Source organism: Chelonoidis abingdonii, chromosome 7, assembly GCF_003597395.2.
Source record: "Chelonoidis abingdonii isolate Lonesome George chromosome 7, CheloAbing_2.0, whole genome shotgun sequence".
Lineage (NCBI taxonomy): Eukaryota > Metazoa > Chordata > Testudines > Testudinidae > Chelonoidis > Chelonoidis abingdonii.
In genome coordinates, this window is record NC_133775.1 from 89,368,314 (window position 1) to 89,393,406 (window position 25,093).

The 25,093-nt window shown below is 53.0% G+C and overlaps 1 protein-coding gene across 1 annotated transcript; it reads left to right on the plus strand.

Moving 5' to 3' along the window:
* The first annotated feature begins 17,243 nt into the window (after positions 1–17,243).
* IL17B (interleukin 17B) lies at positions 17,244–24,428 on the plus strand. Its single transcript, XM_032794416.2, has 3 exons — positions 17,244–17,342; positions 21,494–21,828; positions 22,308–24,428. Exons 1-3 carry the CDS (start codon positions 17,244–17,246, stop codon positions 22,567–22,569), a joined length of 696 nt encoding a protein of 231 aa, XP_032650307.2. The 3' UTR covers positions 22,570–24,428.
* The last annotated feature ends 665 nt before the right edge of the window (positions 24,429–25,093 follow it).

Sequence of the window (25,093 nt, forward strand, 5' to 3'; positions counted from 1 at the left end):
GGAACATAAGTGAACTCACTCAGAGAAAGTTGTTTGTAATAACTGACTTCCTCTCCGGCCTCCTGCCCCATATGGGAAAGCAGAGGAGCCCTGAGAACTGTGTGCGGAAGGAATAACTCCTACCTCAGTGGTGACAGGACCCCCTGTCGCTCCAGGAGGGAGAGGAACGCACTGGGGCACTAAGGGGAAATACTCAGTAACTTGACTTCAAATGCAGCCCCTGCCCGTTCCTCATGGCTGGCCGCAGCCCTGACTGCAGGGCAGTGAGGGGAATGGAGATTCTCCCTGGCCTGGCTTAGGGTGTCTTGTGATTCCCATTACTTTGAAAAGCTCCACCTGGTCAAGCTTGAAGAGGGCATTTAGGCATGTGAGCATCTGAGCATGTGAATGACAGAGCCCAACCTGTTCTGGGTGAGTGCTGAGGGGGGCCCTACCAGTCTGACCGAAGCTGAGTTGTTCTTCTCTGGAGCAATAGTGGCTTTCTGCCCAGCAAGGCCCCTGTTGACCCTCCTCCTTGTTCTGAACTGGAACACAAAGCTGATATTTTGTCAGAGCAGGGGAAACAGGACTGCTGTCTTGAGGGTGCAGGGTGGAAAGGGTGTTCTCTTTTGCTTTTGGTGGTCTTCCCTTCAATCTTACCTGCCTGGCCCCACAGATACAGTGTCTTCCTAAGGCGATCTTTGAGGAGCCTGCACTCTAGCTCCCAATTCCCCAGGCCACATTTGCAAAGAGCACCCCAGAGTCTAACCGTGCCCAGATGTGGAATGCAAGCCCATGTATGGCATGCACCATTCCCAGAGAATGATTTAATTAGCAATTGCTTGGCAACTCCTGAAAAACACTCAGATTAGAGACACCCCCACTTCTCTGGTCCCTGCATATCTGTCCCTCCGGTTCTCTATTGCTAGAAACATTTGTAGGAATCCCAAGTCATTGTCCCTTCTGGGTGTGGGGGTGGGCGGGTGGGGTTCATCTACTTTTAATGAGAATCCTCCCAACCCAAATTCCTCAAAGCTATAATCCTGCCTGCAGCTTCACAGTCATGTCCACAGCAATTAACGTGATGGAGGATCATAAGGCCAAATGGGGAATAAGCAGCTGGAGTAGAAGGAGGACTCCAGATAGTAAACTGGCCTTTCAACAGGGCTCATGCAATGAAGGGCCAGCTTCATTAGCCCATTTCATACACATGGACGCTGAGACACAAGCAGTGGAAATGATTTGGTCTGCAGCCAGGACCAGAGCCCAAGTCGCCTGACTCCCACTCTAACTACTAGACCATGCTGCCTTTCCTGAGGGTTCAAAGATCTCACTTTTATGTAAAATAGAATATTGGCAATAGACAATAACAACAAATGGGTAGCTGAGAACCAGAAGTTATCTACTGGCAGACACGGCTGCTTCTGCCCCATGTTTTTCCAGGTGGTGTCAGTAGCTGTTAAAAGCAAAGGTCTGATCTTCAGGGCTCTGAGCAGCCCCAGCTCCCACTCCGGGTCAGCCCATGAGTGACCAGCCGTGTGTGGGCAGAGTTACAAATGCTGCATACGTTCTACGGTGCAGAGGCAGCTACTGACATGACTGGGAACGTCTATGCACTGCACACAGTAGGAGGTAACCCATCATGCTGTGTGCAATGGTCTTGATCAGCTAGGACCCATCCAGGGTTATAGGCCAACTAGAGAGACTCTCTCTGTTCCCCCTTGCTGCCCTCTCCCTCTTTGCTATCACTGCAAACTGCTGCTCCAGGGCTATTTCTAGTAAGGGAATGTGAGGCATTAGGAAAGGGTCCTGGCTGGGGCATTTTCCTTGGCAGTTTGGACTTTTTCTTAATGGAATACACTCCTCTAAGTAAGCCAACAGGCTGTAAACAAGCGCCTTCTGGCATGGGGAAGGAGAACATATAAAGAAAACAATGAAGGGGACTCCTTCCCTAAGGACCCAGGACTCCTGTGCAGGGCTGCCCAGAGTGGGGGGCAAATGAGGCAATTTGCCCCAGGCCGCTCAGGGGCCCCCATGAGACTATAGTATTCTATAGTATTGCAACTTTCTTTTAATGGAAGGAGCCCCCAAAATTGCTTTGCCTCAGGGACCCCTGAATCCTCTCAGCAACCCTGCCTGTGCAATGCAAGGGGCAGATTGAGAGGCAGACCCTGGAAACAAGGCTGGATTTCCCTCCCATCCTACTGTGAAATACCGAGCTTCCCACTGCTAGCGTGCCAGTGTTCAAACTCCATCCCAGGGTACCAAACCTGATGTGCCACCTCATTCTCTGGAATCATTACCAACTCCTGGAACTGATCCTAATGCTACACTCCTCTCCTGGGACATTCAAGGAATGAAGTGCCTGTCCTGACATTGGTTACAGGGTGTGATTCAATCCATACACAGCATCACAAACTGTATGGTTTCAATGGTCCCGTCTGATTCCTCCTTGCTCCTCAAACCAGAACAGAACCTTCCCCCTTCTGACTTTAAGGAGAGACCACCACCCACTGAGGCATTTCATTTGAATCCTGAAATACGAAGCCCATCTAGTGAGGCTGCTGCAGACAGGCAGAGCTAATGGACGCTCCCCTCCCTCCCATCAGCCACTGAGGAACCACAGCTCTACCCATCCATGGGTGGCCTAAGTCCGTGCAGCAGGATAGCCATCAGATCTGCCACTGCCACAGAAGCAATTAGCTCCTACCAGCTCTTGCTCTGTTGTTCCCGTTGCCCCAACCCCCATCTCCCATCACACAGACACATCTCTTCCCTCCCCAGTGTGAAGAGCTGAGCCCATGTGAAATTGGGTTGGAAAGGGATTTGCAGGCCTCCTTGCTTCTGCTGGGCTGGGTCACAGGCCATGCCCTGCCTCAAGTGCTCATTGCCTGCACTACCAGGCAGCAGGTGCTGTGATGGACACGGTAAAGTGCATTGACAGCCCATTTCCAGTCAAAGTCATACTGCATCAGCCTCAAAGCAGAGAAGGTTGGCAGCAGGTAAAGCCAACTCTGCCCATCAGCCTCAAATGAGCTCACTGCTTTAGCCATCATTGTTCTAGAGCTTGGCTTCTCAGCCTGGGGTCACGGCCTCCAAGGAGGTTGTGAACAAGTGGCAAGGGTTTGCATTAACGTTCCTCTCCTGCCCATGTTGCTAAATGACAGGGGACTGGGTAGGTTCTGGCTAGATGGGACAGAATCCCAGTAAGAAAAAAGATAGGAAACAGCATCCGAGATAAATGGTCCCAAGTACGCCAATAACACGGCTGAAAGCTGTTTAGGGCTCTTCCAAAGACACTCAAGTATGATGGCAATGATAGATAGATAGATAGGGTATATGGGGATAGAAGAGGAGGTGTATGGGGATAGAGACAGAGGGAGATAGATGCCTCTAGTACTAATTCTTTATGATTTTTTACGCTCTCTACCCCCATTTTCCTGGCGCTGGCTGTTGGTGAACTGTTTTGATCCATTCCTTCTACCCGTGGCTTTCTGCATCTATCCACCACATAAAAAGCTCCTCCAGCTTGCAGGCCGTTCTCCTTCCCCTCCCTCCCCTCTGGCTACTGTACCTACCCCCCACCCACACACAGCCCCCCAGCCATCTTTCACTGACGGCCTGGCTCCGACTGAAACACAAATAAACTCTGCCATTAAACAAACCCTATAATTAGAAACCAGGTTTCCTAAATGAAGTGAAAAATGTAACGTTACCCTCTGTTTGTTCGCTGGATGCTCCAGTCTTGTTCCATGACCCAGAGGGGTCATGCCCCGTGGTTTCTAAGAAGCCTTAATAAGGTAATGTTTAGGAGGTTACTATCTTTACAACTCTTGTCTTATTACAACTCGGTAAGAAAAACATTTGGGGCAAAGCACACTTCCAAGGAGAGGGTTTGGTTTTTTACTGCTTCACTGAGATGCTGTGGAAGGACCCTTCTTTGAAGAGGGTTCAGTTTCAGTATCTCCACAAAGATGATCCCTGGCTTCCCTTTCTCCATTCCATAACCTGTGTCCCCCTGGCTGGCCGTGAAGGCCTGGGTGGTCCCATTTGGCTCTGGACTTCAAGGCCAGCAGTGAGCTGATTCAAAGTAGATTCTTGTACAATTTCCTCCTCCCTCATCTCTAGGACAAAGAGTCCTCTCCACTAGGAATAGGACTGAGTCCCCCTCCCCCGCTTTTCCACAGAGGCATCACCATTTAAACTGGGAAATGGGGCCTGGCTGACATGGCTGATCATGAGAGTTGCCAACCTCCAGGATTGTCCTGGAGTCTCCAGGAATTAAAGATTAAACTTTAATTAAAGATAACATCATGTGATGAAACCTACAGGAATTCAGCCAACCACAAGCTGGCAACCCAACTGATTATAGATATACCCATGGAGGTCTATCTGGGGAGTGGATCTATGACAATCCCTCATTTTCCCTGTATTTTATACATCCATCAACTGAGAGCACAGTGTCCCAGGTCTCAGACATGTGCCTTGCAACATCTGTGCTCTGGCCCTTGGCACATTATGCTGCTGTATAAATGGGATATGTCCTGGCTCCCTTCAAAGCAGCATGCTACATCCAATAGCACCCAACTACCTGGTGGAAACATCACTCTCTTCCACATGGGATTATGTTACAAGGGAGCTTACAACACCCCCAGACCCACTATCTCAGGTAGGAAGGCTGCCTGCACTAACCAGCAACTGGGAATGATGCATATGGGCCAACAAGCACAGCAAGTCCACCTACCAGACAGGGATCCCCCTGATTGGCTAAGTGGGATCTAGTAGAATGGACTGTAGCGCTCAGGGGATTGGTCAGGCATTAGGGAGGGTTTCCCCTCTAGGTCACCAGCCTATCTCCCTCCCAGCCTGGGAGTGATGGGAAGTCCTTATAATCCAGTGTCCCTATGAGAAACGGGTTGGCGAGTCTTGCTCTAGTCTCTAATGGGAAAAGTGCTCATCTCACACAAATGGCCATCCCAGTTAGCATTCTGGCTGCAGTCAGAACAGGGAGGCCAAGGGCTGAATGGACCGAGCCATGTTCTCACCTCTAGAGTGTGACTGCTTCTTGGTTGAGGTGTGCTGCCAAGGAAGGATGGGGAAAGCTGGCCTTGCCGCACCTCTTCTGTTGCTCAGCAGAGGACTCCAGTCTCCAGTGTTGTCAGTCCAGCACCCTGCCCCAGTACTATAGCCAATCACAATGTAAAACAAAAGAGAAGGCCCTCTGCTCCCAGCACACGCTGGTGAGTTAGCAGACACAAACCAGATGGCAGGCCTTTGTTCAAGACGCTCAGGCAAGCTCCTCTAGGAGAGGCTAAGCGGGCGTAGGACAAGGTGCGTGTGTGCTCTGAACTTTGCTGTACTTCAGACAAAGAGCAAAGACACTGATAACAAAACTCCCTCTCCAGTAACTCCAAGTTAATGTAAAAACACTCTGCATTTACAGCCTTTTAATCTGCGACATGACATCAGACAGAGACTGTTCAGAGATAGGCTGGGGTTTCTCAACCCATATATTATTAAATGCAACAGAAGGCAGAACCTGGCTTCCTTGTTCCTCAGTTGCATGTGCTGTCTAGATTAAACTTGTGGAGCCTGGAATGATTAATGTGCATGCCAGGGCCAGCACTGCTCTGAAGGGTCACGCTCAGAACATGCCTGGGGAGGTTTTCAGCCCACTTTGCTCTCTGCAGCTCTGATTATGGGGTTTGCAAATAAACGTTCCTGTTTCTCCACGGCCCAGGGGATAGGCAGTGGGCTGTGAGGCCTTTCACCTTGAGGCCTCTTCAAATCCAGTCCAGCTTGGTAAGTGACCAAAAGTTGTCACTGGAGGGTAGCTACTCAATAGCTGCTCTACAGAGGTGAGATAGTCTCAGGCCATTCCCCAGACCACAGTTAACACCCTTGGTAGGGTGATCAGATGTCCTGATTTTATCGTCCTGATTTTTGGGACTTTTTCCTTATATAGGTTCCTATTACCCCCAACCCCCATCCCGATTTTTCACATTTGCTGTCTGGTCACCCTAACCCTTGGTGACTGTCTCAGTGGAAGGCTGGGACCTGCCAGGGTGCCAGCGAGGTAACCTCTGGGGTGAGAGAGGCTTTCAATCTCCATGGCCTCATCCACCCTTGGCCTCTCTGCTGAGAATGATATCAAAGCTGCTAACTGTGGCAGTCAGCTCCTCTCCATTGGAACTAGGACCGAGCCCCCCACCTCTTTCCACAGAGGCATCACCATTTGAACTAGCTTTGAACCAGTGACTCTAGCTGTGACAGCTTCTTTTGCTATTACCAATCCCTTAGGCCATCAGCCATCACCCTGCCATGCCTGTCAGGAGTTAAAACATTTACTGCTGCCCGGGAAAGCGCTGCCTTGCTGCTTGAGCAGGTAAGCCTCACACACAGCTCTCTACAAGGAGGGAAGCCTGACCTGGGACCAACTAGCCACCAAAGAGAGTTGTAAATGCTTCGGGGTAGGGGACGGCTTAGCTGGCCACACCCCTCAAATGGGCAATCAGAGTTGTAGCCTTGGTCTTTTCTGCCCTGGGAAATGATTTACTTGTGAGGATTTTTGCTTGTGGGCAGAGGCCCAAGAAACCCCCTCAAACCCTAAAATGATGCCTTTTATCACCAACTCTGAAGGAACTTATGGCCTGGAAGAGATTCCAGCTCCTTCTGGCCCTGTCTCCGCTAAGTGGGAGATCAGGCTGTATGGATCAGCTGGCAGCAGGTGCCGAAATGGCAGTGTGTAAATGAACACATACGGGACTCTTAGGACACGGCTGGCAGTCAGGAGAGAACATGTTGTGCCTGGAGGGGAGTGAGGGGGAAATATCCCCAACACAAAATGGCTGCTTCTTGAAGTGGCTAGTGTGCTCCTGCAGAGACTGCAGGGATGGGCCCTGGAAGACCAGGAATGATCAAAACTGGCCCAGGCATGTTCTAAGAGGGCAGCTGTGAAACAGTGCCATCTAATGCTTTGACGTGGCTGGGCACAGATTAACCCAGGGCCATTAGCTGTGAAGTGCTTGCCAAGGAGTTGTGTGATTTGTTTGGCAGGAGGTGGCTTAAAGAAGAGTTTAACAATCCATCTCCAAAATCCCCATGGGACAACTTAATGGTTTGAAGTGAGAGCCAGGTACTGGCTCAGAAGTAAATGTTAGGATGTCTGCAGGCCATAAAACCCTCCAGCAGCTGGAGCCTTGGCTGGTGTTGCTCAGGGCGCTGCTCCATTCCTCTAGGCAGACACAGGACCAATTAGGGAATGGTTGGAGTCTTAATTTAGAATGGCATCCTGGCTGGCTGCATGGACAGCGCCGCCGGCAGGTAGTGGAGACACGGGCAGCAGCCCGGCCTAGATGGGAGCACAATAGAAGGGGGTGAAAGTTATCTGCCCGCCCTGTACCTGTCTGTCCGGAGTAGCAGCGAGTGTGGGAGCTGCAAGGCAGAGTGACACTGAAGGGAAGTGTAGGAGGGCCATGGGTGCTAGTGACCCAGAGTCACTACAATTTGGTAGCTGTTTGGGGTGGTTGGGGGAGTGTCTCATTTCTGCCTTGATGACAGGTGCCAGCATCCAATAACCCTGTTGAGCTGGTGCTAACTGACCTCCATTTGGCAATCTCAGCAAAGACCCATGATACCAAATGAGCCCTCGAAACTGAACTGCACGCTGCCAGTCTTTCTATAGCAGGAGGGTGGGAAACTTGCACTCCTGCTGCCCAGGCTGTGTCTCTTCTGAAGCTAAAGAGATGTATTATCAGCCGGTGCATCTGGTCTGGTGATCTCGAGATGGGGAGGTTTGATGTGCGCACGCTGGCCAGAGACATCAAAGACTGCAGAGCATAATCAAGCTTAGCTGCTGTGCATTCCCAGACAGGGCACATGTGTGTGTGTAGCTGCATTGCGTGACTGCTCTGGGCATGTGTATGTATGTGTGGCTGCTATGGACACGCACATGTGTGTGTGGTTGCATTGCGTGGTTGCTCTGGACATGTGTATGTGTATGTGGCTGCTATGGCCACACACACGTGTGTGTGTGTGGCTGCTACAGGCATGTGTGTGTGTGTGTGTGGCTGCTACAGACACATGTGTGTGGTCGCAGCACACAGGTGTGCAGTACAAACGCATGCCACACACAGCCAGAGCTGCCAAACTGCAGTGCATACGGCTGCATGGCTGTATTGCTAGGAGTCCCTATGTGCCTTGTACTGTTTGGCTTGTTTTAATTTAGCTGACTGTGCTTCGGTTTCTCTGTGAAGCCGGGGGAGGGGCTGCATCTCAGCCATTAGCCTGGCCCCGCTCACTTTCTTTCCCAAGAACAGACAGGCACTTTGCCTCCTTCTCTTCTGTCCTTGGACACTTCTGTAAGGGGAAAATGGCTGTGCAGCCTGAACTGCACCTACCTTGTTCAGCCCCCATCCCCAGCCTGAGGCCTGACATGGTGGCAGCAGCAGTGTAGCTGGGGCCTCTGCCTGGGTCTCTCGGGAAGATCAAAAGCAAGGCAGAGCACTCAGGGTCCTGCTGCCCTCCTGCATTTCCACAGCTGCAGCTGACTATTGCTGGGAATCCTGTAACCCGTTATTCCTGGAACATCAAACTTGGGCTTTGAAAGGAAACAAAAAACAGAGGTGGAAAGGCCTGCAGCCCTCCCTGTCCCCATCCAGAGAGAGCGCGGCAGGGAATCGAAGTGCAAAGCCCCAAGCAGCCTGGGTGAAGCTGATTCTGGGGGGTCTAACAGAAATCCCAGGCACCTCAGATGGGCAGGTTCCCATGACCAGGCCTTTGGGAAGGAGCTGGAACTTCCTCAGGGAAAATAGGCTGATGGTGCCAGAGCTTTGATAGTCTCTTTGCCACTTTCCTCAATTCGTGCTCTCTGTGCAAACAGCCTGAGCTGGAAGGGCTACCAGGCGAGAGATCACCCTTAAAGCACCCAGAATCAGTTGCCCTGATCATGTCTCCCTCGGGGAGGCTGGTTCTCAGATGGGCTTAGGTCAGAGGACCTCTCTCTTTTGGCCCAATGTCTGTCTGTGCTGGATTCAGGGGGTCATTTCCTCAGGCTCTTTCTTCCTCCTCCAGTTAGCAGACATCCAACTGTCATGGCCTCCTCATGGGAAGCTCTTGTAGGTCCAGGAGCAGCAGCAGCAATTCCAGCTTCGCCTTTCCCTGTGGGTCTATCTACACTGCAGCTGGGAGCGAGCTTCTCTTCTGTAGCCATCTTGGCCACCTCCACGTTGGCTTTGAGCTTGAGGGCTTCCTCTAGGACTGTCCTTCCAATGAGCTTTCCAGGCTTCACCCCTAGCCACATGAACTACAGACTGGTCTTGGGCCAGTAAGGCCCACCAGTGGATGTATCAGTCTGACAATGCCTGGGTGCCGAGGCAAAGGACACATCGGTCAGGTGACACATGAGTTGCCCCAATTGCAGGCACCCAACCCTAGCAATGGGAAGGGTATGAAACCCATGATCCTAAGCCCAGGTGGACAGTCTTTCCTTGGCAACTGCTCACAGCTGGGGGGAGGGAGGGCTGTGGGAAGGAGGAAGGAAGCTGCTAGGGTGATCTAGGAACAGGAGTCCAGCAGGTTTTTTCCACCAGGTGCTCGGTATCAAAACGCACCAAGAGGAGGAAACAAAGAGGCAGAACAAAGCGAGTGCAGTGGGAAACCTGCGCATCTGGAACTCGTAACAGGCGACGTGCTGTAAACTCTGCCCTGGTGATAAATGCACTGGAGCAGTGGCGGCAGGATGTGCTGGAAGCCCTGGCGCCATTGGCCCTGCTCTGCTGACATGCTGTTTATTGACAACGGAGATCATTTTTCTTCCTTGGGTTCTGAAAGCCTCCTCCCCTGGGCCTGTGAGACTGCATTGCCGGGCGTGCACTGGAATGGGTCAGGGCTGAGATCTGAGGGGGTTAGAGGAAGCTTGAAGCAGAACAGAGATGGTGCATTTCGCCTCGCCCCATAGGATGGCTCTCAACTTGGCTGTTATCTAGTGTCTTTTGTCCAAGGATCTCAAGGCAATTTAAAAACATTCATAAGCATGAGGTCAAACCTCACATCTCTCCTGTGAAATAAGCCAAAGTTCCAGATAGGCAGAAGCAGTAACATCCCAACTGTGCAGAAGCAAATTAGACCACAGCGAGGTTTAGTAATTAAGCCAAGATCATACAGCAAGTTAGTGGCAGAGCCAGAACGGGAACCCAGGAGTCCTGGAACCCATGGCCCCTGTGCTAGTTGCTAGGCACGCTATCTCCTTAAAAGGGCATCAGACACTCAGCGACTACAGTCTGTTTAAAGCTCTGCTACTCGAAGTTTGTGCATTAACTAAACAGCAACAACATTAAGGCCAAAGATAAAGCGATACTCAAATCCAATGGAAATCACATGGGAAAAGCCTTCCTGTTGTGGGTGGGAATCACTGGGGAATGCAGCTGTAGGCAATGGGACTTGAACCCCTACCCCGTTGCACTGACGAATGCCATGGGGAGGGCATAGAGAGGGCACTGACCTCGACCAAGTGCCAGTAACAAATTCCTGGCTCCCCCTCCAGACGGGACATGTCTCTGTGTTTATGTAACTCAAGGAGTCGGCAGAATTAAGCGCTTTGCCTTTTTCCCTTTTTTGAGAACAGGGAGTTTAATTCCCACCAAACAATGTTCTTGTCCAACAAGCTTAAAATAAGCTCTTTTGGCCAAGGCTTCTCGCGAGTGCTAGCACATCAAGCAGCAGTTTGTGCAAATATGGACTTGAGCAAAGAGCCCCAAGGCTAGGCCAGCTAGTACCTGCTGGGGGAGGATGCTCAGGCAATGACTGGGACAGCTGAAAAGTCTCTGCAGTGCCCCGGGTCTTCTGCCTCCCCACCCAGCCGGCTGCTCCTTTCATGGAGTGGGATGCTGCTGTTAGATGAAACACATGTGGGTCTGATGGATGGAAAATGTTATTCATGGAGCAGATGCAGGGGCCTCTCAGCTCCTGCCATGCAGACCCCTTGGCTTCAACTGCCATGCACTGGTATAGGTGAGAGCAGGGCTAGGCACCTTGTCTATTAGCCCTCTCGCATTTCTCTTCTTGTGCACTGGGAGGTTTGCTCCTTCCCCCCATTTAGTCCTTTAACCTGCAGTTACAAGTTCAAAGCCCAGAGGGGACTGACTGAGCCTTCAGTTTGCCAAAACAGAGGAGACAATTGCAGTTTACTGTTGGAGGGTCTCAAAGAACACAAGGTCCTGTCTCCTTGCTGCAGGCACGAATGATCCCGGCACATGTCTCCCAAGAGTAGGAGGGAGGGTGCGCCCTGATTGCCTGGCTAAAGCTGGTGCACGGGTGTGATGGAGTAGGGGCTGTCTGTGTGGGGAATGAGAGAGCAGGGGAGGACTTTAGGGGATGGAATATACCAGAGCCTGTAACCTGAGCTAGGTAAGGGAGGGGAAAGGGCAACACTTTTGCCCGAGAAGGAAGACAAAGGAAGGGGCTGGCAGGAGGGAGGTAGTTTTCAGTTTGGGTTTGGGGCTGTGTGGGAGGAATTCAGGGTATCCTAAGCTGGGATCCAAGCACCCTGAAAGCCCAGAAGGACTCGATGGAGGGGTCCTGACTGTGCCTGCAAGCTCTGCTGTAACCTGCGTTCCTGTTGTCCAATAAACCTTCTGTTTTACTGGCTGGCCAAGAGTCACTGTGAGTCCCAGGAAGAGGGGTGCAGGGCCGGACTCCCCCACACTCCGTGACAACTGGCTGATCCTCTCATCCCCAAAGCATGATTAAGAACATAAGAATGGCCATACTGGGTCAGACCAAAGGTCCATCTAGCCCAGTATCCTGTCTTCCAATAGTGACCGGTGCCAGATGCCCCAGAGGGAGTGAACAGAACAGGTCATCATCAAGTGACCCTGTCGCCCATTCCCAGCTTCCGGCAAACAGAGGCTAGGGATACCACGTGTGTTTCTGCGCACTGGGTGCATAGCACTTTGGGCTCCTTTGGCGTGAATGGCCCGTTCAGATTGGGAGGCAGCTGGATTCAGATCCTTTCTTTCCACGGCCCCCTGCGAAACGACCACCCCACAAGTCTCTCCACCCAATCTATGTCCAGCTGCTCTCTGAATTCCACTTCTCCTGAGACTTCACACCTACAGCTTACACGCTTTTCTCAGGAATACCTTGGCCAGTTCCTTCCCAATCAGTCATCACAATGGTACCTTGCCTTCCTACCAGGTGTGCTGGAACAATTTGTATAGTGGGGGTGCTGGGAGCCATTGAACCAAACTGTAACCTGTATATGATGAAAACCACTTCAAGCCTGGGGGTGCGGGAGCACCCCCAGCAACCGTACTTCCAGCACCTATGCTTCCTACTTCCACTGACTGAGATTTAATGTTGGAATCTTAGACCGGTATGTGTAACTATGGTCTCTGCATGCAGAGCTGCATTAACTGCCCATGGATTCTCAGTTGGTGCATGTGTGCCACAGACACTGTGCACATAACTGCACATACAAATTACACCCAAGTATTTTTGCCCATGCAGTTCTGAAAATCTGGGCCTTCCTCACTAATACTAATCATCCTGCTGCCTGGTGGGCATTGGCCAGTCTCACCAATGCCATCTGCCTCCTCCTGGGTTGGCCATAGCTCTACGCCTTGCCCGCCACTGCACCAGCTATGGTCCCATACAGGTACCTCTAGTCTGCAGTGTCAGCACTTTCGCCTTTGGGTGAACCCCCCAGCTAGAACAGAGCGTCCCCAAAGGCCAAAGCCACCATGCCACCCACTATTGGTGGAGTCATCAGAGGCAGAGTTTCCCTTTCCTAGCAGGGTCAAGGCATCTGCTACCCTGTGAGGCTGAGCAGAGGAGGCTGGGCCCAGCTCAGGGGACAGGCCTGAGAGGAAATTTGGATCTGCATGTCCCCAGAGTTATAGGATGTTCAGACATGGGGGCGGGGAGGGGGGGGCTGATTTGAGAGATGGTGCGTTTTACCTTTCCATTGTCACATATCCTCTCAGGCTAGACTGTCTTCAGAACTCACTAACTAGCAAGGGACAGGGAAAAGGTCAGGGTGTTTTGTGCATGAGCTGGAGGGGAAACCCTAGTGCCCTGGGCAAAGCCCAGCTACCACATTTACATTCCACCTCCCTAAAATTGTCACGTGCAGTTTCAAGTTATTCCTCACTTCCCCTCCTCAAAATGGCCATTACTGATGGAAAATGGCTGCTGCATCCCACCCTAGGGAATGGCTGCATGGTAGTGGGGGCGAGTGATTCCTGTGGACACCATTTGTAAAGTGCTTTGGGATCCTTCAGGAGAAAAAGCACAATGTGTGTGTGAAATTATTAGTTTGTTAATCACAGACCTGAAACAAATCCTTTCTACAGAACTAGAACCCAGATGTGGATCTCACCCTGGACTGTCATTAAATTAAGTGACAAATAGCACAGGCAATATGCAAATTGGGTTACAGGATGGGAGACGCACACTTGACTTTCTTTCTTCACCTCTCCTCTTTCTTCATTAAAATTCTTGAGGTTGGGTCTTCGTTTTCAGAAGGGTTATTTTAGCTGATTTCCAAGGGAACTTCAAAGGCAGCATCAGCTTTTCCACAGGCTGGGGTAGGGCACATGGAAAGTCAATAGGAATGGGTGGAAACTAAGAAACCACAGTAGTGGTTGATGATGGGGACAAGATTATGTAAAACAAGAGCTTTGGCCGGGATCTTACTCCCCAGCTTTGGGGCACACACTGATCTCTAACTATTGGGTAGAAGGAAACTTTCCAGGGGGGTATATTACCCCATAACCACCCTCTCTAGGTTTGTTTCTCTGAGGCAGCTGGTGCTATCTGCTCTAGGAGACAGGATACTGGGCTAGATGGACCTCAGGTCTGACCCAGTCTGGCAGTTCCTAACATGACTGGGAGTGACAGACTGTGTGGCAGGACAAGGGCAGCTAAGCACGGCCTGGGAGAGTAACTGCCAAGAGCCTCGTGGCACCTCCAGAACGCTGAGTGGGCAGCAGGCAATGGCAGGTCTCAGCAGAACTTTGCAAAGCTGATTTCTCCCTGGCCATAGCCTCTTTGCTGTGGTCGTAGGGCTGTGGGGCAGTGGCGCCGCATGGCAGAAGTGGGTTTCCTCCTAGAACGCAGTGGTGGAGCAGTCCTGTGAGTCCATCCAGCCCATCTCCTTGCTGCGGCTTGGCTCAGCCCTGCTGCACCCTCACCCATGCCTTTTAAAAATCACCCTGGGGTTTCCACCCCTTTTCCCTGCAGACTCTGGGCCAAATTTGGTCCTGGGACAAGCAGTCATGACTCCATTCCTCTACACTTGGCCCATTCCTCTACACTGCTGTTCTCGCTCACTCAGGTGCAGACAGCAGCAGCCAGCCCAGCCCAGAAGTGCCAAAGACAAAGCCCTGGCTGGAGAGTGGTCCCTCCCGCAGAGCTAGGCTTTGGCCGCGGCCAGGCGAAATGGTCCCTTTTCTTCTTTAAGGAGAGTGGGAGAAACCACCAGCCCAGCTTATCAAATTTGGCCATGTCTGAAAAGCCCTCATTTCCTTTTCACCAAAAAAGATCAAAACCGGGTAATTGGCTCCCAGTGCAGATGCCTCTGAGCCTCTCTCATGTGTAAACAGCATTTCCAAGTGTTGATACAATCCAGACTGCTGCCGCTGCAAAAGCATCCCAAGTATTCCCAAGGCGCAGATGACCGCAGAATGGCTGCAGGCTCTGGGACTGCTGTAGGAACATGCCCTGGGCAGTGGGGCGAGGAGCCTGTGCCCCAATGTGATCCCAAGGCGCCAGCAGTGGGCCCCTCCTGGACTCTAGTGGGGCCCATTCAAACACCTCCTCCTCAAGCGGTCTGGGACAGGGATGGTGGCAGGAGGTCTGGGATCATATGCTGGAGCCTTTCTAGGGGCTAGTCCCACAAGCAGCCAGGTGTTAAGAGACAGGATACACCTGAAGCCATATCCCTGAATGTGCTACAGCCCCGGGGACCGTTTCCTCGGTGACCTTCCTGCAGCATCCCCTATTGGTAGATACCTAGTGCTAACACCTGATTGACACGTCACCAGCTGATGACCAGAACAGCTGCCAGCCTTTGAGTTAGATAAGGGTTTGAGCCCCCGATTTCGCAGCACACCAGATTGAGGGGTGTTTGGGTTCAGGCATCTGTCTCAGCCCATTAGAGGCAAAGGGGCCTGCTACGAACTCTGGCTCTGATTTGAGTTCAGACTGTAGCGTTTGGGGGCATTTGATATGGGACCCAGCTCTGTATTAACAATCCCCTCCGTTCTTGTGTGCCTTGCAATAAAAGAGGACTATACAGCAGTGCCCTGGCTGGCTCTAGCCCTCATGGGTTTGGAGAAAGCTTGAACACGTGACCTGAATGCAGCTCAGGAACTAGAAGGCAAAGAAGAAGAAGGACGTGTTGTTTCGATAAAATCTCCTGACTCCTTGAATGCTTGGGGCTGGCCATGCTGGGAAAGTCCCTAGTAGCCCAAAGGCTGCAGCCTGTGTTTTGGGAGCAGGCTATCGGGGTTCCAGCCCTGCAGTTGCTACAAGGTTTGAAGCAGTTCAGGTCTGCAGCAAAGTGACAGGGGGCCCAGTTCTGCTCAGGTCCACTTGGAGCTGGGAAAGTGCTGGGGTGAAAGGTGCTTGAGGCACATCAGCTCTTGCTTATCGTTACGGGTGTGGGTGAGAAGCAAAGGAGGGAGAAGGGAAACCCCAAGGGACAGAGAAGAAGCCCACCTCTGCTCTCCAGCATCCACGCTAGTCTGAGGGAGAGGGCTGGGTATGATCGCCAGCGGGTGTCAAACCATTTGGCTTTAGGACAACACCATCGTGTGGCAAAACCCAGACATGACAATTGCACACAGCAGTAGCTCTGCTGCAAACCAGATCCAGGCTCACAGAGGGAAAGAGAACCTGCCCCACCCAGGGTACATATTCAGACCCTAATTCGTGGCCTGGCGGGAGCCATGGTGGAAGGGACTCCTGGCCCCGCTGCACCACACGACAGAGCACAATGCATAGACTGATTCAACTGTCATGAATACACAACCACCCAAGCCAGTTCCTCCTGAAAAGGGCTGTGAAGATTTCTCACTGGGTCACGCAGCCAAGGGGGTGCTCCAGCTCCCTGTGGTTAGCATTATACATTTATCCAGCGTTAAACTCACCAAGGAAGATACAGGGCAGCTTTCCTTACTCTCTGGCCTGAGGCCCCCGGGGGGCCCACTTCTGTCTTGCTTGTCCCCCTGCAAACAGACTGGCACGACTCTGGAGGGCCACAGCCCTTATGCACCATGAGAGTGTATGTTTGTGTGCTGCCACATCCAGGACGGTCCAGAGCATCGCCCGGCTGCAGCTTACCAGCAGCTCCAAAACCAGGCCCTCTGCCGGGTGCACAGGCAGGCTTCTGCTGTGCCCTACAAACACCTGCATTTCTTTGGGCGCATCCACTCCATTGTCTGCAAAGCCCTGGGGGAAGGGTAAAGAGGGTTTCAGAGAAGCCACTGATATGTGTGGTGGAAATGAACAATAACATCACCTAGCCACTTCTCTGCCTCAACTGACCTGAGCTGGCAAGGCTGGGAGGCCTGAAGCCAGTTCTCTGCACCGCTCATCAGTCAGCCTAGGGGGCACCATACCTCTAGGCAGGAACACTGAGGGTGCTCTGGGACCTCAGCTCATCAGAGGAAGAAGACAGCTGGCTGGCCAAGTCATGCACCAGGAGCCATCACTCGAGGTCTGTCTCTTTAGGGCATATACTGTGCCATTAGCTGGGGGCAGCGTCCTATGCACCAGGGACTGAGCTGTGACCTCCTCAATATCTCACCCAGGCCACCGAACAGCTTCTCATCAGCTGAATCCAAACCCTTGGCTAGAGAGGAGCCTCCATATCCTGGGAAGTGGGGGCGTGACTGCATCGTCCAGAGCCAGGACTAGAACTCAGGGCACCTGCTCCCAGCCCTGTGTTCCTGCCACTGCCCTACCCAGCCTGCACAAAGCACACCACAGCCTGTCTGCATGGCACATCTACCCTTTCCAAAGTTCTCCCAGGGGACTTTGCCTTCAGCCTGCCCCGGTGCTGGATAGCAGGTATTTAAGCAAATACAGCCCGTAAGCTCACGCTGTCAGCAAAGTGCACGTGGGCCATGAGGAGCCCACGTTCTGCCTGCAGCACCAGACAACACCAGCCATTGTCCCTCTGTCAACATCCATGCTGGCACCTGGGGAAAGCTCATTGTGCTGCCAGACCCACCCCCAGGCACTGCAGAGATTAGGGGCTGATGCTTTCCTTTTTAAATCGCCTGGTTCATGCTGTTCCCGTCACACTGCGGCGAGGATTCTCCGAGTCGCCCTCTGCCATGGACTGGGCTCCATCCCTGGTAGGTGCCTGGGCTGCTTTCACTAACTTGGTGCTTTTTATTTCCACTCTGTTTATTAAGGGCTGGTTGGGTTTGTTTGCTTTGGAAACAGGCGCTCTGCCTGGATGAGTTATTGCTCCCCACGCCTGGCATAGCTGGGACAAAACAGTCACAGAGCCTGTGGGCTGCAGAGATTCCAGTGCAAAGAGGCCAGTGTGATAGCTCCTGCCTAGAGAACGACTTGCATCTAGAGAGCTCCTTTCAGCCCCAAGGATCCCAAGCACTCTGCAAGCTAAGACACATGTAGGAATCATGGCACCCAGCAATGAAATGCAGCCACCTCTGAGGTGGGGCATGGAAGCTGTTTATCTGGGCACAATGTCACAACCCACGAGTTTAGGACAGGGAGTGAAGAAGACTCCTGTGTCCAGTTGCAACTGGGGACGATATGTAGAAATGGTGGCTTTGTTTGCTGTTGGGAAGCTTGCCCTGCCCTTTAAGGATGGAGCAGGTTCCTGCAGGGAGAAGTGTGAGACACATTGCCAGAGAGCCCTGCACTGTGACTGGGCCGGAGACAGGAAGGGAGGGAGCAGAGATGAATGGCCAAAGGGTAAAGCACTGGCTCACACCAGACAGAGGAGAGACAACTCAGGTCATGTACTGTGCCAGGAGAATGGCATCTTTTTCGGACACAGGGCAGGTACCTCAGTAGCCCAGTTCCTGGGGGCTCAGGTACTCTGGCACCCCCTTGACACCACAAGAACCAACCACAGAATGGAGTGCTAGAGAGAAGGAGACACAAGGGTGGGGGCGGGGAAGGAAATCCAGGAGGGTTTGTCTAATGATTACATTATTCAGTATTTCTACTCTAACGCACTTTAACTGTCTGCAAACCCTACACACATGCAGATTCCCTACAGCAATGCAGCCACTTCTGGGGTAGGGGACAAATAGTCCACCCAACAAAGCACAGCAGTAAGCTGGGGAGGGGAAGTGCATTTTATTCAAGGGGCAGGGGAAATGGAAATACCTTTTCCTAGCATGGCTAGAACACCCATGCACAACAAACAGGGGCTGGGGGGCTAGCAGTGAAGACATAGGAAGCTGCACACAGCTCACTTGATCTACCTGCGAGAGATGAGGGGGTCAGGCAGCCTCCCCAGGGGTGGGGGCACTGTCCCTATCAGAGTTTGCACCAGTGGCTCCAGAGGGTCGGCGTATCCCAGGCTAAGCCTCCCCTCACACCACCGCAGTGGCACAATGCTTCAGCATAGACGTGTGCTGCAGCAGTGGGAGGGGTTCTCCAGGCACGGCAGCAAAACCACCCCCCCTCCCCCGGGGTAGCTATCCTTCAATCTAGTGCTGGCTACACCGGGACTTAGGTTGGTTCAACTACATCGCTCTGGCTGTGGATCCTTCACACTCATGAGTCATCCAGCTGAGTTGATGTAATGTTCTGCCGTAGCCCCTGCAGGTACAACACCCAGAATCCCCCTCCTCACTTTTCATGAGGACAAGCGGGCCGCTAGAGGTGGCATCAGGGTGGGAATTGCAGATGTGCACCACACATCCCTGTGTCACTACCAGTCTTTAGCATGGCAGGTGTTCACCACTGACTTGCCATGGTGAATTTACCCTTTTGCATTTCACCAGGGAAGCTAGACTAGCCGCTGTCTCTCCATAATCATTTCCTCCTCCAGGTCTCTGCCATGCCAAGTCCTGCAAACGTTGGCTAAGGAAACAAACAGACCAAAGCTCTGTTTGTTTTTCCTCCTAGGCCAATGCAGAGAGAAACCTTTTCTATCCCATTAGTAAACCGACCCGACATGGGGGCTAGTCCCCTCCCCCCGGCCTGTCCAGCTTACTAGGGAGTTTGTCCTGACTTTCTGAAACGGCCTCCCCCCTCCATCATTTCAACATTCAGGGCACTTGCAACAAGCAGCTATTCAGCCAGCCTAGCTTTGGAACTGCCATCATGGTGCTCTCCCCACTAGCACGCTGGAAACGCTGCCAGCTGCTGCTAAACAGGAGCACGGCTGAGCCAGTCAGCTGCCCCATGTACCCAGCCAACATAGGGGGCACCTGAGGTTACCACCTTACAGGAAACACCACCCCCAGGAGCTTAGATTCCACAGGGCAATCTCCCCCCAGACATGATCATTGCTGGAATCCCCACCTGCGAGCTGGTTACAAAGGAGAATCTATCTCATTTGCCCCCTTTACTGAAGCACAGAGAGTTTGAGTATCAGAGGGGTAGCCATGTTAGTCTGGATCTGTAAAGGCAGCAAAGAATCCTGTGGCACCTTATAGACTAACAGACGTTTTGGAGCATGAGCTTTCGTGGGTGTATACCCACCTCGTCGGATGCATGTAGTGGAAATTTCCAGGGGCAGTATATATATGCAAGCAAGAAGCAAGCTAGAGATACGAGGTTAGTTCAATCAGGGAGGATGAGGGCCCTGTTCTAGCAGTTGACGGTGTGTAAAACCAGGGAGAGCAGAACTGGTTTGTAGTGGCAAGCACCATTCACAGTCTTTGTTTAATCCTGAGCTGATGTGTCAAATTTGCAGATGAACTTGAATCAGCAGTTTCACTTTGGAGAGTCTGGTCCTGAAGTTTTTTTTGCTGCAGGTTGGCCACCTTAAGATCTGCTATTGGATTGTGGCCGGGAGGTTGGAAGTGTTCTCCACAGGTTTTGTATATTCCATTCCTAATATTGTGTCCATTTTATCCTTGTTCCATAGAGACTGTCCAGTTTGGCCAATGTACATAGCAGAGGGTATGCTGGCATACTGGTGTGGTAATTACATTGGTGGACATTGTAGATGAATGAATTCGGTGATGGTTGTGGTGATCTGGATAGGTCCTGTGATGGTGTCGCAGCGTGTAGATATGTGGGAGAGTTGGCATCGTTTGTTGCATGTGGATGGTTCCTGAGCTATAGTTACTATGGTGGCAGTGTGCAGCGTTACTGGTGAGAATATGCTTCAGGTTGGCAGGCTTGTCTGTGCGGCGAGAACGGGCCTGCCACCCAAGGCTGTGAAGTGAGGGATCATTGTCCAGGATGGGTTGTTAGATCCCTGATGATGCGTTGGAGAGGTTTTAGCTTGGGGAACTGAATGTGATGGCCGTGGAGTCCTGTTGGTTTCTTTCTTGGGTTTTTTGTCTTGCTAGTTTAGGAGCTTCTGGGTACATGTCTGGCTCTGTTGATCCATTTCCTTATTTCCTCGTGCGGGTGTATTGAAAATTTGAGAATGCTTGGTGGGAGATTTTGTAGGTGTTGGTCTCTGTCTGCAGGGCGTTAGAGCAGATGCAGTTGTAACCTCAGTGCTTGGCCTGTAAGACAATGGATTGTGGTGGTGTGCCCGGGATGGAAGCTGGAGGCTATGAGGTAGGCATAGCAGTCCGGTAGGTTTCAAGTATAGGGTGGTTGTAATGTGACCATCACTTATTTGCATCGTGGTGTCTAGGAAGTGACCTCCCGTGTTAGATTGGTCCAGGCTGAGGTTGATGTGGGTGGAAGCTGTGAATCCTGGTGTGAGATTTTTCCAGGAGCCTCCTTCCCATGGGGTTCCAGATGATGAAGATGTCATTTCAATGTAGGCGTAGGTAGAGAAGGAGGCATGATGGGACGAGAACTGAGGAAGCGTTGTTCCAGGTCGGCCAAAAAATCTTGATATTGTGGGGGCTATGCGGCCGCCCATAGCAGTGCCACTGATCTGGAGATATACATTGTCATCAAAATTTGAAATTAGTTGTGTTGTGAGGATAAAGGCACAGAGCTCAGCAACCAGTTGTGCTGTGGCATCATCAGGGATACTGTTCCTGACAGCTTGTATTCCATCTGTGTGTGGGATGTTTGTGTAGAGAGCCTCTACATCCATGGTGGCCTCACCCAGGGTCACCCAACAAGGCCCTGACACTCAGGAAGGGAACACAGGAGTCCTGCTGTCCTGGCCTGTTTTTACCACCGGACCCCATACTGCCCTGCACTGATGCCCCTCTGGGACATTCCAGCCCTGGTAGGGTTGGCGATTCCTATGATAGAATATTGTTCCCTTTGAACATAACGTCCTTGGGCCCCAGCGCCAGCCCAGTATGGTCTGGCTGGAAGTATTCACAGTGCTGGCCCGTGCCTGGAGAGTCATGCCCTGTCCTGGCTTCCTTCTCAGCTTCTCTTCTGCGCTCTCTCTGTCTCCTTCGCGTGGGCTGCTACCACCGAACCCAAGGACCATAGCAAGGGAGTGAAAGGAAAGAGGAAAGGAGCGGGTAGGTATGAGGTCCAGCTGCCAGAGGCCCAGACACCCAGCCCCGACCCCGTGCTGAAGAGGAACTCCATGATCTCAGCAGCAGACAGCTCCTACACCCTGCTGGAGGATTATGAACAGAGCATCCAGGAGATGGTGAGCCAGCTGCGGAACAGCTCGGAGCCAGCTGACAGCAAGTGTCAGGTCAACCTGAGGCTCTGGAGGTCCAACAAGAGGAGTCTGTCTCCGTGGACCTACAGGTGAGACTGCAGGGCAAAGTGCCCCTGGGGACTAGCACTCCCAGGGTAGGGCTCTCACTAGCACCCACAAACGAACAGGGATCTGCTGTGAAGGGAACCTAATGGGCACTAACCAAGTGGAGAACCCCTATGGATGCTGTTCCATTGGGAAGTGATTGCACTGAGTGAGTGATCTGCATCCCTGAGCATCCATGTGTCCATTGCCGTATATGACCCCATTCCTCCATGTGTGGGCATTGCAACATGGGTGCCCACTGATTCATGCATGGGCATCTCCCCATGCACAGGCAGAGCCCGGTGCAGGCTCATTTCTACACGTTACTGCAGCACGTATTCCCCCTTCCCTGTGTACAGGCACTGCCCGCTCTCACACACACACTCGTCCAAGGCGCCTCTGCGTGCAAGTGGCCTGCACTCCCGCCCGTGTCCCCGCTTTCCCCTACAGGCTCTGTCAGCCTCACGCTCTCACTCTTCCCTAGTATAAACCACGATGCAATGAGGATCCCAGCAGACATCCCAGAGGCTCAGTGCCTCTGCATTGGCTGTATCAACCCCTTCACCATGCAGGAGGACCGCACCATCATCAGCATCCCTATCTACAGCAAGCTGCCTGTCCACCGGCTCCTGTGCCACCCCCCTGAGGGCTCAGGAACCAAGACCCGCAGGAAGAAGAAGAGGTGCCACAAGGAGTACAAGATGGTCATGGAGACCATTGCCGTGGGCTGCACCTGCATCTTCTGAGGACAAGAGGGTCCTCTCACCCTCACTCCATGCTGGCAGCACCAAACCCCTGGCCTCCGTGTATGGACACCAGCTCTCGTCTGACCAGCCTCCTCCTCTTGCTGGATCCATTTGGCAAGGGCCCCAGCCAGTGCCCACCAAGCCTCTCCCACAAGGAGGGGTGGTCAAGGCACGAGCACAGTGTGTGTGTAGGGGGGAGGGGGGCGGAATCTGAAGCAAGGAGGCAGCTGCTTGGACTAGAGATGGTTTGCTCCTTTGCGCCCACATATTCCTAGCTGGTCTCCAGCATGAGCAACTGCTGCAAGGCCCTGCTCTTTGGGGTGCCACGTGTGCTGTGCCAGCTCTGCAGCTTGCAGCAGGCCCTGGAAAGAAAGCCATCCTGCAACCCCCTCGCCCCAAGCTAGCTCCTCAAGCAGAAGAATGTGGGGGAGGGGGCGGGGGGAAGATGGGGATGTTTGCCATGCAGGGCTCTACTTCTGCAAGGCTTGGGAGCTGTGAATGGCAACTGCCACTCCCCATGCCCCTCAAGACAGCACTTCAGCCCCATTGGCTGCTGCCTGTCACCTGCTTCCCTTGCTCAGCAGCTGCTCAGTTCTGGGCTCCTGTTCACACACTTGCATTGCTGCACTGCCATTCGGGCTAACTGGCACACCGAGCCCAAGGGGCTGCCCCTTCTCACAACCAGGCAGCATGACCAGAAGGGAGGCAACATTTCATGGGCAGGTCCCAAACCACCTCAGGCAGAGGCCGGGAGAGGCAGCTGCTCCTGGCCTGATTTCCTCCTATAGCTCCCAGCAGCACCAGCTCAGGAGATCCAGTCTGTGGCCAGGCTAGCCCTGCACCCGCCCCAGGTCTGCGAGGGAGGGCGGGGGTTGTATTTGATGGGAGTACAATGCATCCTGACCCCAGCTCGCTGCAGCTGATTCCACAACTCTCTGACCTGCCAGGTGTTGGTGAAAGCACAAGCCAGGGCTGCTGTGCGCCACTGCCAGCAGCTATCATTGGGGAGGGGGCATGTCTGCTGAACCTAAGCCCCAGCAGCAGATGCTGTCTCTGAAATTCCAGGCTCCCTGGCCCCTGCCACCCTTGTTGGCTGCACCCAGCTGAGGAACTTGCCTTATCTCAGTGCCACCGGGACAGGGCCTGTCCACTGGAACACCCGATAGCAGGGTCCAGGTTGGAGCAGGAAGCCTGGCTGGGTGCCAAGGGCCTAAGGGCTTTTGCTGCCTTCCAAGGGCAGTGCGTGCTAATGAGTGGGAAGCCCACCGTAGAAATCACCCCTTGGGGAGGGGCAGGACCCCTGGAGAAGGCTACCATGTCCAGCCATACATGGAGCATACTAGCTCCCAGGAGCGGGGCAGCAGAGGTCGAGGATGGGGTCAGAACACAGCTGGGAGTGGAAGGGGGTCACAGCATTGGCCTCTCACCCCAGGTAAGCCTGGTTCAGGTACAGAGCCAGGCAGCACAGGGAAGGGGCTGGTTCCTGGCTGATCTTTGGGCACTAGACAGGACTGCCCCTCGGCACAGTGGGGGTGTCAATCCCTCCTCTCCAGGCTGATCAGAGCCCATGTCCCCTTTGCCAGCCTCTCCAACGCCCTCTGCAGCATCCATCAACAGAACAATGGCACCAGGCCCTGCTACTGCCCCCTCACAGAGCGCAGGGTCTCCTGCAGCTACCCCACCCCTGCTGTTCAGGGAGGGATACTGAAAAACAGGCAAAATCTGGCTGGCCCTGGTAAAAGTGGCAGCATCTGCATGATGAGCGTGAGCTGGGCTAACCTTCAGCAGCGCCATAGCCCTTCACAGACACTGACCAACTCAGCCTCTCAACCAGTACTGTGGTACCTATTGTACACATGGGGAAACTTAGGCAAAGAGGTGGGAAGGCTTGGCCAGTGCCCTGGGCCAGGCAGTCTTGGTACAGAACACTAGCTCCCTGTTTCTACCAAGGAAAGTATTTCTCCCGCAAGGAAGAGGTGATGGCCACCACCCCATCCCCACCTCAGTCACTGTCCCCCCCAGAGCCAGCCCAGCTCCTCTGGGTACAGCAAGCAAGCCACCAACCCAAACAGCCTGGGAGCTTTAATGGGGAAGGTCAGAAGAGAGGCAGGACCCCTTGTGCCTTGGCCCTGCTGGAGCTGTGTTGGCAGGTTACCTGCTCTGCTCTGCAGTTCAGAGACAGCGCTGGAGACTGACAATAGAGCGCATCCCTCACCATAATCTGCTGGCACCGCTCCTCAGCCAAACCAACCTGGCTCCTTGGCATCTACTTCTCCTCCGGCACACCAGCCCCAGCACGCAGGCCACCCTCCCACAGTGGAGCTAGCCATTTCTCAAGGAGTCAGAAGGGGGTGCTAATGCTTTTCTTCTAGTCCCAAAAAATTGAACTCTTCCCCCCAAACTATTCCTCAGCCCCCCTCCATTGGGGATGCTGCTGATCATTTTCCATCTCTGTTACCACAGGGCCTATCCAGCCAGCCAGCAGAGCAGTCTCAACTCATCGGGGCCACACGGCCGCCGTGGG